At 39.7% G+C, this 16643-nt stretch overlaps 1 protein-coding gene across 1 annotated transcript; it reads right to left on the bottom strand.

Annotated features, from left to right (window-relative positions):
• Nucleotides 1-8961: 8961 nt before the first annotated feature.
• On the bottom strand, nucleotides 8962-13035 carry LOC101824882 (olfactory receptor 10T2-like; the record flags this gene model as incomplete). Its single annotated transcript, XM_005075709.2, has 2 exons — nucleotides 12077-13035; nucleotides 8962-8977 (listed from the first exon to the last, which is right to left on the bottom strand). Coding segments are annotated over exons 1-2 (975 nt in total), but the record flags the coding sequence as incomplete, so codon positions are not given.
• Between the last annotated feature and the right edge of the window lie 3608 nt (nucleotides 13036-16643).

Here is a 16643-nt window from a genome sequence, read left to right as displayed (position 1 = left end):
TGACAGGCATCCAAGTGGCAAAAGTAGCTTCACTGCTTATCTCTGCATTATGAGATGTATGAAATCATAGTAAGAGCTGCAAAAGGTGAAATCTGAAGTGAGAAATGAAATTCTTCTGATGGTCTCATTTCTTCTTAGTTTAAGAGAGTGGAAGGTGCTACTGCCCCAACTTAAAGTTCCAGACTTTGTAGATTCTCCATTGGAGCCCTCACCTGTTAGGATGAGTGGATAGGGGTTGAGATGGGAGGAGGTGAGGGGGGTCAGAGGAAGGATGGGAGGGAGAACATTGGTTGAGATGTAAAATAATTTTTTTAAAAAAGTAAAAAAATAAGACAGTGGAAGGTGACTCTATTTCTTGAGAAAGTGGTGTGTGTGTGTGTGTGTGTGTGTGTGTGATTTATTTTTATTTGTTCCTTACAGTTCATCAGTGGTTGTTGCTACGGATGTTTTTTTTTCAAAATCAAGAGCTAATAACTGTTTACTGCTTGGTAGAAGGTATTAGGGAAAGTGTGGGCACAGATGACCAGGAAATTAAGAGTGTTGTCATTTTCGTGTTCCTCATAGAGATGAAGCCAAGAAAAGTGTACACTAAGTGATGGACTGAAAGGAGAGAACATACATGAGAAGTGTCAAAAATCATTGTGAGACCATCAACCAAAGTCATTGATTGGAGTCTATAGAATCTAGGCATACCCTAATGCCCTGATGTTACTCTCTTGAAAACACCAAGAACTTGTAGTGAGTATGATGGGGAATGGTTATTTTGTTTATGTTCCAGTAACTAATGGCTTAATAAAATGATTATGAAGACAGCAGTCAATGTAGAACTGGAAACATGTATTGGCATGTGTGAATGAACTGGTAATGTTTTAGATTAATCAATTCGTTCAAAGGTACTCGCCCACTTTCTCTTCTAAGAGGTTCAGTGCGGCTGGATTTATGTTGAGGTCTTGGATCCATTTGGACTTAAATTTTGTGCATGGTGATAGACATGGATATATCTGTAGTCTTTTACATGCCAACATTGTTTGTTGAAAATGCTTTCTTTTTTCAATTGTATAATTTTAGCTTCTTTGTCAAAGATCAGGTGTTCATACATGGGAGGGTTAATATCAGGGTTTTCAATTCGATTCCATTGGTCTACCTGTCTATTTTGTGCCAATATCAAGCTGTTTTCATTACTATAGCTCTATAATAGAGCTTGAAGTCAGGGATGGTGATGCCTCCGGATGTTGCTCTGTTGAACAGGGTTGTTTAGGCTTAACTGGGTCTTTTGTTTTTCCATATAAAGTTGAGAGTTGTTCTTTCAAGGTCTGTGAAGAATTGTGCTGGAATTGCATTGAATCTGTAGATTGCTTTTGGTGAGATTGCCATTTTTACTGTGTTGATCTTACCTATCCAAGAGCATGGGAGATCTTTACATTTTCTGGTGTCTTCTGGATCTCCCGAGTCAGTCAGGATACACATGGTCTGGCTCACTTTCTGCCTGCCTCTCCCTGGTCCTAGTCTGTGTATTTTTACTAGTGATTTGGTACCATTGATGTTGAGAGTTAGCAATGAGTAGTATTTGTTTATGCTGTTGTTTTATTGTGTTGTTGTTGTAATGGTGGTGGTAGTAGGGTGTGTGTGTGTGTGTGTGTGTGTGTGTGTGTGTGTGTGTGTGTGTGTGTGTCCTCTTTTGATTTGCTGGTCTAGAATTTTTTCTTCCTTGTGTTTTGTTTGTTTGCTTGCTTGCTTTGGGTTTTTTTATTTATAATTTGGGTAAGTTTTTGTTCCTTTTTATAATTTAAATTGGAAACAAGCTTGTTTTACAAGTCAATCCCAGTTCCCTCTCCCATCCCTCCTCCCTTGTCCCCCACCAACCCCTATGCCATCCCCTTTTTTAATCCCCAGGGAGGGTGAGGCCTTCGATGAGGGATCTTTGTCATATCATTTGGTGTAGGGCCTAGGCCCTCTGCCATGTGTCTAAGCTGAGAGAGTATCCCTCTATGTGGAGTAGGATCCCAAGGTCCATTCACATACTAGGGATAAATACTGATCCACTACCAGAGGCTCCATAAATTAACCAGACCTCCAAACTGACTTCCACATTCAAGAGGTCAAGAATAATCCTATGCTGGTTTCCCAGCTTGATAGGTTCCTCTGGGTTCCATGAGGTCTCCCCTGTTCATGTCAGCTGTCTGTGGGTTTATCCAGCCTAGTCTTGACCCCTTTATTCATCACTCCTCCCTCTCTGTAACTGGATTCCAGGAGTTCAGCCCAGTGTTTACCTGTGGGTGTCTGCTTCTGTTTCCATCAGCTATCAGATGAAGGCTCTCAGGAGATATGTTCCTTCCCCCTTCTCCAGGGGACCATGTATGTCTCTCTTGGGCTCCTCCTTGTTTCTTACCTTCTCTGGTGGTGTGGATTTCAGGCTGGTAATCCTTTGCTCTATGTCTAAAATCCATATGAGTGAGTACATGTCATGCTTCTCTTTTTAAGAGTGACTGGGTTACCTCAGGTTGGTTTCTTCTAGTTCTATCAATTGGTCAGCCACTTTCAAGAGTCCATCGTTTTTTTTTTCCAATAGTAGTACTCCATTGTGAAAATATACCACATTGTCTCCATCCACTCTTCAGTTGAGGGTTATTTGGATGCTCCCAGGTTCTGGCTATTACAAATAATGCTGCTATGAACATAGTGGAACAGATGTCCTTGTTATATGAATGTGCATCTTTTGGGTATAAGAGTAGAGTTGCTGAAAGCCAGAAGGTCCTGGATAGATATTCTACCTACACTAAGAGACCACGGAGGCCAGCCCAGACTACTATACCTGGCAAAGCTCTCAATCACTATAGACAGAGAAAACAAGATATTCCATGACAAAACTAGATTCAAGCAATATGTGTCCACTAACCCAGCCCTACAGAAAATTTTGGAAGGAAAACTCCAACCCAAGGAAGCTAACTACAACCAGAAACACATAAGCATTAGAGAATCTCTCTCTACCAACAGCCAAAAGAACAAAGGGGTGAAACTCCACACATAATTCCACCAACAACAACCATCACAAATCGAAGAAGGATGAGCAATCATTGGTCATTAATATCCCTCAATATTAATGGCCTTAATTCACCCATAAAAAGACACAGACTAGCAGATTGGATTCGAAGACAGAACCCTTCCTTCTGCTGCATACAGGAAACACACCTCACCCTTAAAGACAGACATTACCAGAGAATTAAAGGTTGGGAAAAAATTTTTCAATCGAATGGACCCAAGAAACAAGCTGGGGTAGCAATCCTAATATCTAACAAACTAGACTTTAAAATAAAATCAATCAAAAGAGATGAAGGAGGTCATTACATACTCATCACAGGTGAAACCCACCAAGATGAAGTGTCTATCCTGAACATCTATGCCCCAAATACAAAGGCATCCACATTCGTTAAAGAAACATTATTAGAACTTAAATCTCATCTAAAGCCCCACACAGTTATAGTGGGAGATTTCAACACACCACTCTCACCACTAGACAGGAATACCAAACAGAAACTCAACAAAGAAGCAAAAGGGCTAATAGAAGTAATGACCCAACTGGGATTAACAGATATCTGTAGAACATTTCATCCACATAAAAAAGAATATACCTTCTTCTCACCACCACATAGAACCTTCTCAAAAATCGCCCACATACTTGGCAACATATCAAACCTCAGCAGCTACAAAAAAATTGGAATAACTCCATGCATCTTATCAGACCACCATGCCTTAAAATTAGAATTCAACAACAACACAAATTGCAGAAAACCTACAAACTCATGGAAATTGAATAATGCTCAACTGCACCATCCCTGGGTCAAAGAGGAAATAAAAAAAGAAATTAAAGACTTCCTCGAATTCAATGAGAATGAAGACACAACATACCCAAACCTATGGGACACTTTGAAAGCAGTGCTACGGGGGAAGTTCATAGCGCTAAATGCTCACATGAAGAAACAGGAGAACAGTTATACCAGAGAATTAACATCACAGCTGAAAGCTCTAGAACACAAAGAAGCACACTCCCCCAGGAGGAGTAGACGCCAGGAAATAATCAAATTGAGGGCTGAAATCAATAAAGTAGAAACCAGGAAAACAATACAAAGAATCAACGCAACGAAGAGTTGGTTCTTTCAGAAAATCAACAAGATAGACAAACCTTTGTCCAAACTTACCAAACAGCAGAGAGTGAACATGCAAATTAACAAAATTAGAAATGAAAAGGGGGACATAACAACAGACTCTGAGGAAATCCAGAGAATCATTAGGTCATACTTTGAAAACCTGTACTCCACAAAATTCGAAAATTTAAAGGAAATGGATGACTTCCTGGACAGCTATCAATTGCCAAAACTAAATCAAGAACAGATAAGCAATTTAAATAGACCTATAACCCCTATGGAAATAGAAGCTGTCATCAAAAGTCTCCCAACCAAAAAAAGCCCAGGTCCAGATGGCCTCAGTGCAGAATTCTACCAGAAATTCAAAGAACAGCTTATACCAATTCTTCTCAAAGTGTTCCACACAATAGAAGCAGAAGGGTCTTTGCCAAACTCTTTCTATGAGGCTTCAATAACCTTGATCCCCAAGCCACACAAAGATACAACTAAGAAAGAGAACTTCAGACCAATATCCCTCATGAACATTGATGCAAAAATACTCAATAAAATACTGGCAAATCGGATCCAAGAACACATCAAAACAATCATTCACCACGATCAAGTAGGTTTCATCCCAGGAATGCAGGGATGGTTCAACATACGAAAATCCATCAACGTAATCCACCATATAAACAAGCTGAAAAACAAAAATCACATGATCATCTCACTAGATGCTGAAAAAGCCTTTGACAAAATCCAACACCCCTTCATGATAAAGGTCTTGGAGAGATCTGGGATAACAGGGACATACTTAAACATAATAAAAGCTATATACAGTAAACCAACAGCCAACATCAAACTAAATGGACAGAAACTCAACGCAATTCCTCTAAAATCAGGAACAAAACAAGACTGTCCACTCTCTCCATACCTTTTCAACATGGTACTTGAAGTTCTAGCTATTGCCATACGACAACAAAGGGGGATCAAGGGGATACAAATTGGGAAGGAAGAGGTCAAACTTTCACTGTTTGCAGACGATATGATAGTTTACATCAATGACCCAAAGAACTCTACCAGGGAACTCTTACAGCTGATTATCACCTTCAGCAAAGTGGCAGGCTACAAGATCAACTCAAGAAAATCAGTAGCCCTACTATATACAGATGATAAAAGGGCTGAAAGAGAAATCAGAGAAACATCACCCTTTACAATTGCCACAAACAACATAAAATACCTTGGGGTAACGCTAACCAAACAAGTGAAAGACCTGTATCGTAAGAACTTTGAATCTTTAAAGAAAGAAATTAAAGAAGCCCTCAGAAAATGGAAAGATCTCCCATGCTCTTGGATAGGTAGGATCAATGTAGTAAAAATGGAAATCCTGCCAAAAGCAATCTACAGATTCAATGCAATCCCCATTAAAATCCCAGCACAGTTCTTCACAGACCTTGAAAGAACAATAATCAATTTTGTATGGAAAAACAAAAGACCCAGGATAGCCAAAACAACCCTGTTCAACAAGGCAACGTCCGGAGGCATCACCATCCCTGACCTCAAGCTCTATTATAGAGCTATAGTCCTGAAAACAGCTTGGTATTGGCACAAAAATAGACAGGTAGACCAATGGAATCGAATTGAAAATCCGGGTATTAACCCACACACGTACGAACATCTGATCTTTGACAAAGAAGCTAAAAATATACAATGGAATAAAGAAAGCATCTTCAACAAATGGTGCTGGCATAATTGGAGACTGGCATGTAGTAGAATGCAGATCGATCCATGTCTATCGCCATGCACAAAACTTAAGTCCAAATGGATCAAAGACCTCAACATAAATCCAGCCACACTGAACCTCTTAGAAGAGAAAGTGGGTGGTACCCTTGAACGAATTGGTACAGGAGACAGCTTCCTGAACATAACACCAGTAGCACAGGCAGTAAGATCAACAATTAATAAATGGGACCTACTGAAACTGAGAAGCTTCTGTAAGGCAAAGGACACAGTCACCAAGACAAAAAGGCAGCCCACAGAATGGGAAAAAATATTCACTAATCCCACATCTGACAGAGGGTTGATCTCCAAAATTTACAAAGAACTCAAGAAGCAAGTCTCCAAAACACCAAAGGACCCTATTAAAAAGTGGGCTGCAGAACTAAATAGAGAGTTTTCAATAGAGGAGTCTAAAATGGCTGAGAGGCACTTGAGAAAGTGCTCAACATCCTTAGCCATCCGGGAAATGCAAATCAAAACAACTCTCAGATACCATCTCACCCCTGTCAAAATGGCTAAAATCAAAAACACCAATGACAATTTATGCTGGAGAGGATGTGGTGAAAGGGGGACACTCCTCCATTGCTGGTGGGAGTGCCAACTGGTTCAGCCACTTTGGAAATCAGTGTGGAGATTCCTCAGAAAAATGGGAATAAACCTACCACAAGACCCAGCAACTCCACTCTTAGGCATATATCCAAAAGATGCCCATTCATACAACAAAGATGTCTGTTCCACTATGTTCATAGCAGCTTTACTTGTAATTGCCAGAACGTGGAAGCAACCTAGATGTCCCTCACCTGAAGAGTGGATAGAGAAAATGTGGTACATCTACACAATGGAGTACTATTCAGCAGAAAAAAATAATGGAATCATGTGATTCGCAGGCAAATGGATGACACTAGAAGAAACCATCCTGAGTGAGGTAACCCAGTCACAAAAAGAGAAACATGGCATGTACTCTCTCATATATGGATTTTAGACATAGATCTGGGGAGTGCCAGCCTACAATCCTATGGCCAGAGAGTCTGGGAAACAGAAACTTTATTTAGTGGCTGATCGAAGAAGAGGCAGACTCCCTTGGTTAAGTACTGAGCTGAACTCAAGAAAGCCAGTAACAGAGAGGGAGGACTGATGATCAAAGGGATTAAGACTGGGCTGGTTTAACCCCCAGAAACAGCTGACCAGACAAAGGTTAACTCTTGAATCCCAGGCATTAGCCTGGGAAGCCAGCATGGGACTGATCAAGACCCCCTGAATCTGGGTGTCAGTGAAGAGGCCTAGGGAATCTACTGAGCCTTGGGCAGCAGATCAGTACCCATCCCAAGTATACACACGGACTTTGGACTCCCATAGAACAATGTGAGGTGCACTCTCACCCTGAACTCTTGGGGAAGGGTCTAGGCCCTGCCCTATATGAAATGACACACTATGCACACCCCCATGGAGGGTCTCACCCTCCCTGGAGAAATGAGGGGATAACGGGAGCGGGGGGGGGGGAGAGGGAGGGCACGGGAGGAAGGGAGGGAATGGGAGAGGGACCTGGAACTGACTTGTGAAGCAACATTGTTTCTTTTCTAAATTTAAACTGGAAAATAAAATTTAAAAAAAAAGATTACTTTAGTGAATGTCCCAGCAAGTGGTCCCTTTGGGCTAGGTTAAGAAAGCCCATAAGGATGGGCTTATTTGTCTTAGCTCTTGCCATTAATTTAAAAAAAAAAGAGTTGAGTTGCTGGGTCTTGTGGTAGACTGATTCCCATTTTTCTGAGGAAACTCTATACTGATTTCCAAAGTGGCTGTATGAGTCCATGGGTAGACAGCATGGAACTTATCCAGAACCCCTGAATGTAGGTGTCAGTGAGGATGCCTAGGTAATCTATGGAGCCTTGGGTAGTATTTATACCTGGCATACAAATGGACTTTGGCTGCCCATCCCACAATGAGGGATGATCTCTCAGCCTAGACCCTGTCCTAGATGAAATGACAGACTCTGGAGATCCTCTATGGAGGGCCTCATCCTCTCTGGGGATCAGAATGGAGATTGGGTGGGGGATTGGGAGGACTGGTGGGGAGGGCGGGGGAAGAGGAGAGGGAAAGAGAGTTGGGATTGACATGTGAAGCAAGCTTGTTTCTAACTTAAATTTTAAAAAGGAAGAGGGCCAGGAATTTGTGGTGAACACCTTTAATTCCAGCACTCAGTAGGCAGAGGCAGGTGGATCTCTGTGAGATTGAGGCCACCCTGGTCTACAGAGCAAGTTCCAGGACAGCCTCCAAAACAATACAGAAAAAAAAACCCGTGCCAAATAAACAAAAAAGAGGAAAAAAATAAAGACACAGATTAACATCAAAAAATGTACATATCAAATATGCTGGACCCATAAAATGCAATATTTAACATTGTTAATTGCTCCCTTAAAAATATAACTGAAGAAAAGAATTTGCAATATTAGGCTATAAACTAGGTTTTTAACCTCTTATTCTAATAAATAGTTACAATGCTTTTAAAAAAAGACTCAAAGTTCTTGTTATACAAGTCTTTCTCTTATTTAGTTAGTGTTACACCCCCAAGGTATTTTATGTTGTTTATGTTGTTTGTTGCAATTATAAAGAGTTCTGATTTCTTTCTCAGCCCATTTATCTTCTGTATATATTAGGGCTACTGAATTTTTTTTAGTTAATCTTGTATCCTGCCACTTTGCTGAAGGTGTTTATCAGTTCTATAAGTTCCCTGGTAGAGTGTTTTGGGTCACTTATGTAAGCTATCATCTGTAAAAAATAGAAGTAAAAAGCTTGCCTTCTTCCTTTTGAGTATGTATCTCCTTGAACTCCTTTTGTTGTCTTATTGCTCTAGCTAGAACTTTTGAGTAGACTATTGAAGAGCTATGGAGAGAGTGGACAGCCTTGTATTGTTCCTGATTTAGAGAAATCGCATTGAGTTGAATTCTAACTTTAAAGTATGGTGGGCTGAAGTTTGCTATGTTGCCAAGTATGTAGTCGATTTTAGAGAAGGTTCCATGTGGCGCTGAGAAGAAGGTATATTCTTTTGTGTTTGGATGGAATGTTCTATAGATGTCTGCAAACCCAATTGGGTCATATCTTCTATTAGTTTCTTTGTTTCTTTGTTAAGTTTCTGTCTGAAGGTCCTCCTGTCCAGTGGTGAGAACGGGGTTTTGAAGTCTCCCACTATAAGTGTGTGAGGTTTTGTGTGTGATTTGAGTTTTTGTAATGTTTCTTTTATAAATGTGGATGTCTTAGTATTTGGGGCATAGATGTTCAGAATTGAGACATTGTCTTGATTGATTTCTCCTGTGATGAATATGAAATGATCTCCTTCATCTCTTTTGATTGATTTTAGCTTAAAGTCTAATTTGTTAAATAATAGAATTGCTACCGCAGCTTGTTTCTTGGGTCCATCTGATTGGAAAATCTTTCCCAAGCCCTTAACTCTAAGGTACTATCTGTCTTTGAAGATGAGGTTTGTTTCTTTATACATCAGAAGGATGGATTCTGTCTCTGTATCCATTCTGGCAGCCTGTGTCTTTTTATAGGTGAGTTAAGACCATTGATATTGAGAGATATTAATTACCATTGATTTTTCATTCTTGTTTGTTTAACATTTGGTGATGGTGGTGGAATTGTGTGTGGATTTCCACTCCTTCTTTTCTTTTGGCTGTTGGTAAAGTAGGATTATCTATTGCCTATGTTTTCTGGGAGTAGTTAACTTCCTTGGGTTGGAGTTTTCCTTCTAGAACTTTCTGTAAGACTGGATTAGTGGATATGTATTGTTTACATTTGGTTTTGTAATGGAATATCTTGTTTTCTCCATCTATAGTGATTGAAAGCTTTGCTGGGTATAGTGGTCTGGGCTGGAGTCCATGGTCTCTTAGTGTTGGTAGAATATCTATCCAGTCCCTTCTGGATTTCAAAGTTTCCATGGATAAGTCAGGTGTAATTCTGATAGGTTTGCCTTTATATGTTACTTGGTTTTTTCCTTAGCTGCTCTTAATATTCTTTCTTTATTCTGTATGTTTGGGGTTTTGATTATTTTGTGGCAAGTGGACTTTTATGTGGTCTACTCTATTTGGTGTTCTGTAAGGTTCTTTTACTTTCATTGGCATGTCTTTCTTTAGGTCGGGAATTTTTTCTTCTATGATTTGGTTGAATATGTTTTCTGCACCTTTGAGGTGGGTTTATTCACCTTCTTCTATACCTATTATTTTTAGGTTTGGTCTTTTCACAATGTCCCATAGCTCCTGGATTTTTTGTGGTAGGCATTTGTTGGACTTAAGATTATCTTTGGTCAGCCGGACAGTGGTGGCGCACGCCTTTAATCCCAGCACTCGGGAGGCAGAGGCAGGCGGACCTCTGTGAGTTCGAGGCCAGGCTGGACCGACAGCCTCCAAAACAATACAGAGAAACCCTGTCTTGTAAAACCAAAAAAAAAAGATTACCTCACTCAGGATGGTTTCTTCTAGTGTCATCCATTTGCCTGCGAATCTCATGATTCCATTACTTTTTTCTGCTGAATAGTACTCCATTGTGTAGATGTACCACATTTTCTCTATCCACTCTTCAGGTGAGGGACATCTAGGTTGCTTCCAAGTTCTGGCTATTACAAATAGAGCTGCTATGAACATAGTGGAACAGACATCTTTGTTGTATGAATGGGCATCTTTTGGATATATGCCTAAGAGTGGAGTTGGCCTAGGGAATCTATTGAGCCTTGGGCAGCAGATCAGTACCCATCCCAAGTATACACACGGACTTTGGACTCCCATAGAACAATGTGAGGTGCACTCTCACCCTGAACTCTTGGGGAAGGGCCTAGGCCCTGCCCTATATGAAATGACACACTATGGACACCCCCATGGAGGGCCTCACCCTCCCTGGGGCAATGAGGGGATAACGGGGGGGGGTTGGGGGGAGGGCACGGGAGGAGGGGAGGGAATGGGAGAGGGACCTGGAACTGACTTGTGAAGCAACCTCGTTTCTTATCTAAATTTAAACTGGAAAATAAAATATAAAAAAAAGATTATCTTTGGTCAATGAATCTGTCTCTCCGTCTCTCCTAGTGTATCTTCAGCACCTGAGATTCTCTCTTCCATCTGTTGTATTCTGTTGGTTATGCTTGTATCTGTAGTTCCTGATCATTTACCCAGCTTTTCTGTTTCCAACATTGCCTCAGTTTGTGGGGGTTTTTTTTCGGTTTTTATGAGACAGGGTTTCTCTGTATTGTTTTGGAGGCTTTCGGTCCAGCCTGGCCTCGAAATCACAGAGGTCCGCCTGCCTCTGCCTCCTGAGAGCTGGGATTAAAGGTGTGTGCCACCGCCCGGCTTGTGTTTTCTTTATTGTCTCTATTTCAGTTTTTAGGTCTTCAACTATTTGAATTTTTTCCTGCATCCGTTTGATTGCTTTTTCTTGGCTTTCTTTAAGAGATTTTTAATTTCCTGTATTTTTTGGGTTTTTTTCTTCCATTTCTTTAAGGGATTTTCTCATATACTTTTTGAGGGCCTCTATCATTTTCATAAAGTTATTTTTAAGGTCATTCTCTTCCACTTTATCTGTTTATCCTTTGCACTCAACATTTATATGTTTTATATGTATTAATAATTATGATCTTTCTACTTTCCCCCTTCCCTCCCCCCTTTACCTTCTCCCCGCTCCTATTCCATCTTCTCATTTCCCTCCTCTTCTTTCTTCTTTCCCTTCCCTCTTTCCCTTCTTCTCTTTGTCCTCATTGTTTTTCTGTTAAACATAATTTTTCTTTCAAGGCCAATCACAGGAAACTATGGCATCACGAAGTTTGTTTTATATGTCTAGTATGTATATGTATTGTATTTCTACATATACAATATATACACATATATAAATATTTATGGGTGTCATTGAGTTTTGTAGTAAGAAGAGTAAAATGGGACCAGATCTGGCAATTATAAAATAATGGATAAAATTTGAGTGTGGTGGCTCATGCCTTTATTTCTAGCAAAGCAGGCAATCTGTGTGCACTCAACATCAGCCTGGTCTACATGATGTGTTCCAGACCAGCCAAAGCTACATAGTGAAACACTGTCTCAAAAATGAAAAATAATAAAACAGAAAACAATAGCTTTTCTCACTAAATAACAATTTTAATCAGTAAATATATCATTTCCCCCTAACATCTTATGCATCTTCAAGTCTTTTGAGATCTTTTATTTATAATTTTTGGGAAAATCTTGATTACATTGCCTATGTCTTTTCTCAGAGCTGTCTGCATGTCTTTGTTCCTTAGACTATAAATGATGGGGTTGAGCAGAGGTGTCAGAACCGTGTATGTCACTGCCAACAGTGTGTCATCCCTGAAAGAGTCACTGTTCTTGGGTCTCAAGTAGACAAAGCAAGCAAATCCATAATGTATGAAAACCACAGTGAAGTGGGCAGAGCAAGTGGAAAAAGTCTTATATCTTCCCTTGGCAGAGGGCAACTTCACAACTACTGTCACAATGAAGACATAAGAAACCATAATCAAAATAAAGCTGCCCACCAAAACAAAGGCAGTGAATGCAAGAAGAATCATTTTCTGATAAAAGGTGTAATTACAGGCAAGGGAGACCACAGGCTCAATGTCACAAAAAAAGTGCTGAATGATGTTGGAGTTACAAAAAGATAAGTTGAATATTATGATGACAATGCACAGAGAAACTGAGAATCCAAGTACACCAGAGGTCATGATGAGCTGGAAGCAGATCTTTTGAGTCATCAGGATTGGATAATGCAGGGGGTTGTGAATGGCAGTGTAACGGTCATAGGACATGGCAGACAAGATGAAGCAGTTATTGCCTCCCAACCCAAAGAAGAAAAACATCTGTGTGGCACACTCAGGGAGTGAGATGGCTTTGCTTTCTGATAACAAGTCCACTAACATTCGGGGAAGAATCACCATAGTGGTGCAGGTTTCTGAAAATGACAGGGCAAAGAGGAAAAAGTACATGGGGGTGTGAAGGTTCTGGTTGAGTTTGATGGCTGCCATGATCAATGCATTTGCTAGGAGAATGATCACATGGGAGAGGAGAATCACAATGAAGAGTAGATTCTGCAGTTCTGGGAAACTGGAAAATCCCCACAGAAGGAACGTAGTCACTATGGTATGATTGCCCATTCTCACGGTGGCATCAATTTTGGCGAGGGCAGAATGTGTGCTTAAGGCAAAAATTCAGGAATGATTGTAAAGCGATTCTGTACTGATGTCGCCAGGATTATAATCAAGGTCACCCAAGTTAATAAATTCAATAACCACAGGAGAGACCTGGATACAGGTGACTGAGGTCAACATTAGAAGTCTAAGTGATAATAATATGTATGTAAATCTGTTCAAACTCCATAGGTTAGGGCTAGGCTTGTTGGCTGTTGTTTATCCGGTCCAACAGTAGATATCTCATGATGGAAAGTCTAAGAATATGAGAATTGTTCAGTACGTGAAGTTGGATGACTCAGCTGGTCACCAGTCTACATTGGAATCCTAGAGAAGTAGGTGCTAACACCAGTGAAGAAATGTCTCAGCAGCAGGATAGATAAATCTGCCACTGAGAATGAGGGCAAGCAGGCAAAGCTTCCATCTCCCATGTTCTTTCATATAACCTGCCACCAGAAGGTATAGCCCAGATTTAGGATGGGTCTTCCCACCTCAAATGATCCAATCAAGAAACATCCTCACAAGTGTGCACAGCTGCTTGGGTGTTAGTTGATGCCAGATGAAGTCAGGTTGCCAACTAAGATTATTCATCACAGTTACAATGTTGAAAATAACTAGATGAGATAAACAATTTACCAGGCATTTCAACCTGTTTTAAATATACAACAATGGCACTATTAGTGAGACAGTTCTTAGAACAAATCAATGGCTTTGAAGTTGTTCAGAATATCACAGTGAATTTACTTGGAATTGAAGTGCATTTTGAAAACACTGTTTCATTTCAGACTGTCAAATTTGGTCATTATAGTTTGATCAACATTTTTCTACTGTTTTGCAGTAGAGATCTGAAGGAGCCACTTTAAGTTCCTGAGGTCAATTTTCACAACATATTTATAATTTATTTATTAATTTTCCACCCATACAGAAATTGGTGGGAAAGAATGGCATAAGGAATGTGTGAATTGTTTTTATTTTAACTCCATTCACTGGTAAATCATAGGAGGCAGGGATTGAAAAAGAAGATGTGGAAAGATGCAGAGAAAGAAATACTGACTGGAAGCTAATCTATAGAATTCACAGGGATTAACAAAAAAGATTATATGTCATACTGCTCTTCAAAGAGTTGCTATTTTCTAATTAGCACTGAAGATTCACTAGTAAGAGTCCAGCCATGTGACCAGCATCCATTCAGTACAGATGATGAACTACAAAGTATGATGATATTAGACAGTGATCATATAACCCACATAAACATAAGTGGTAGGAATCATCACTCAGATTTTACAGAGTGGCTGAGTGACTATTAACAGTCATGACTTCATTCAGCTTATACCCACCATGTGCACTTCATTGCCCAAGAAACATAGTGTGGATTCAGATGTACAGATGTCTATAATGTGATATGATGTGCTAGTGCCCTGCTATTGTCTGTCCAATGAGCAAAGGCCTGGTGAGGAAGTGAGGTACTTAAGTGAATTATAGAATGCCATGTGAAGTTAGGAGAGAGGTGTGGCTAACACAAAGGACTTCCTTGAACAATTAAATTTCTCCAGCAATGTTCACTGAAACTCTTGTGGTTTATCTTTAAGATCAGATTTTTTTCTCTGAAACTTCCTCAGCCTAGTTACCTCTAAAAGAATGTCCTTTGTATTACAATTCCTTCAAGTACTGGTTACCTTTTGTGATTGTAAATCTAACTCTTATGGAAAAATATCTTTGGCTTCCTTTGAAACATGATGATTCAGCACCTTCCAAGTATCAAAAGCAGAATTTTGAGGGCCAATCTGGCTACGTCATGCCTCCCGTATTTTTTAAAGTTATTTATAGACATTAGATAAAATTAGACCATTTTAAACATTTTCTTTTCTTTTTATTAATTCATTTTTTACATTACAATCACAGCACTTTAAACTTTTATCATCTTTACACCCAACAAGTTGCTTTCTGCATTTCAAATTCTATATTGTATTTTAAATACAAGATCTGCTGTTAATTGCATTGACTATTTCTCATAAATGAAATTACGTCTTTAAGGCTCATTAATCTCTCTCTCTCTCTCTCTCTCTCTCTCACACACACACACACACACACACACACACACACACACACACACATACACACTTCATTCATCATGCTGTGACCAGATGTTATATTTTAAAGACAGGGTATATTAATCAAAATGGTGTATGGATACCCACTGTTGATAGAAGAAAACACAAATAACTCATGATGAATTTCAATGTTTACAAACAATAGTTTCTTGTTTTTGTTCCTAATCTATTCCTACCTACCTTACACTCAAACCAGATGACATACACAGATTTCCAAGTGTAATCTAATCCTGTTATTTTGCATATGGTATTGCTTTTGCTCAATTTCTCCATCTTTTATTAGTTTTATATATTTTCAATTCATTTGCTTTCTACTCATTTAACATTCTCTGGTCTCTGGAATCCTAGCTAAAAAGGCCTCCTCGATTTTACCTTATGACTCATTTAGATTTTTGCAGTAGTCTCTAGTCTCTGTTTCCCATTCCTACACACTTCCAAATCAAACCTACTACCAATGCACTTCTCTTCTTTGTAGAAACTGTCACTTCCACACTGTCTGTGTTAGTTGTCTTTCCATAACTGAGACCTCAATACTGAAGAGAACATCAAAAAGGAGGACTGTTTATTTGGATCATAGTTTCGATCTATGGTTCTCTGATTCCATTGCTTAGGGTCTCAAGTGATGGTGACATTGGAGCTCATACAAGAGGTGGCTGCTTGCCTCATGGGAACAGAAAGAGAATGCCCTTGGTTTCTAGTTTCTCTTTACTTTGTCCCTCTTACATGTGTGTGTCCATCCTGTGGTGTTATCCCACACATTCAGGTCATGTTCCTCCACTTTATTCAGTCCTCTCTGGAAAGTCCTCACAGATACACCCATGGTGTGATTTACTAGTTTCTTAGTTAACTTTTATTGAATATTTCTGTTGTCCAATACTCTGTATCCTCACAGCTACCATAAGAGGTAAGTGCTACTGCAGTGGTCTTCCCTATGATGAAGAAACCATGGCTCAGAGTGATATTTGTTCTGCAGGTTGTTAGTGCACCTGTGTGGCATATTCACAGCAAGGTAATGGAAGTCCGGAGAACCTCTGTTTGTCTATTTGACTGTAAAGCTTCCCAAAATGCAAAGTTTTGAGCATGGATTCAAGGTCTTGCCTACCCATCCCTATTTCCCACTGTCAGGCTTCCCTATGTGAGAAACGTTCCAAGATTTCCCAGTTGTAGCAACTTGTTTCTTGATCTTCTACTTTTATGTGTTGCTGCTCTCACTTGCAATGCCCTTTCTGACAGAACATTCAAATGTTACTTGCCCTGACAAAGCTTCTTAAACCTCTCTTCCTGTATTAATCATTTCTTTTGGGTTTCTAAACCACTTTATTTTTTTAAAGTTGGGAGTAAACCATTTTATTTTTTAAAAGTGTGTGCTTGTGTGTGTGTGTGTGTGTGTGTGTGTGTGTTTAAAACAAGCTTAACTTTATCACTAGTAGAAAAGAGACTCATTTTAAAATGTGTCCCCCATCT

This window comes from Mesocricetus auratus, unplaced genomic scaffold (genome assembly GCF_017639785.1).
Source record: "Mesocricetus auratus isolate SY011 unplaced genomic scaffold, BCM_Maur_2.0 Super-Scaffold_4256, whole genome shotgun sequence".
NCBI lineage: Eukaryota > Metazoa > Chordata > Mammalia > Rodentia > Cricetidae > Mesocricetus > Mesocricetus auratus.
Note: the sequence above shows the minus strand (reverse complement) of the source record. Positions and strands in the feature narration are given on the sequence as shown.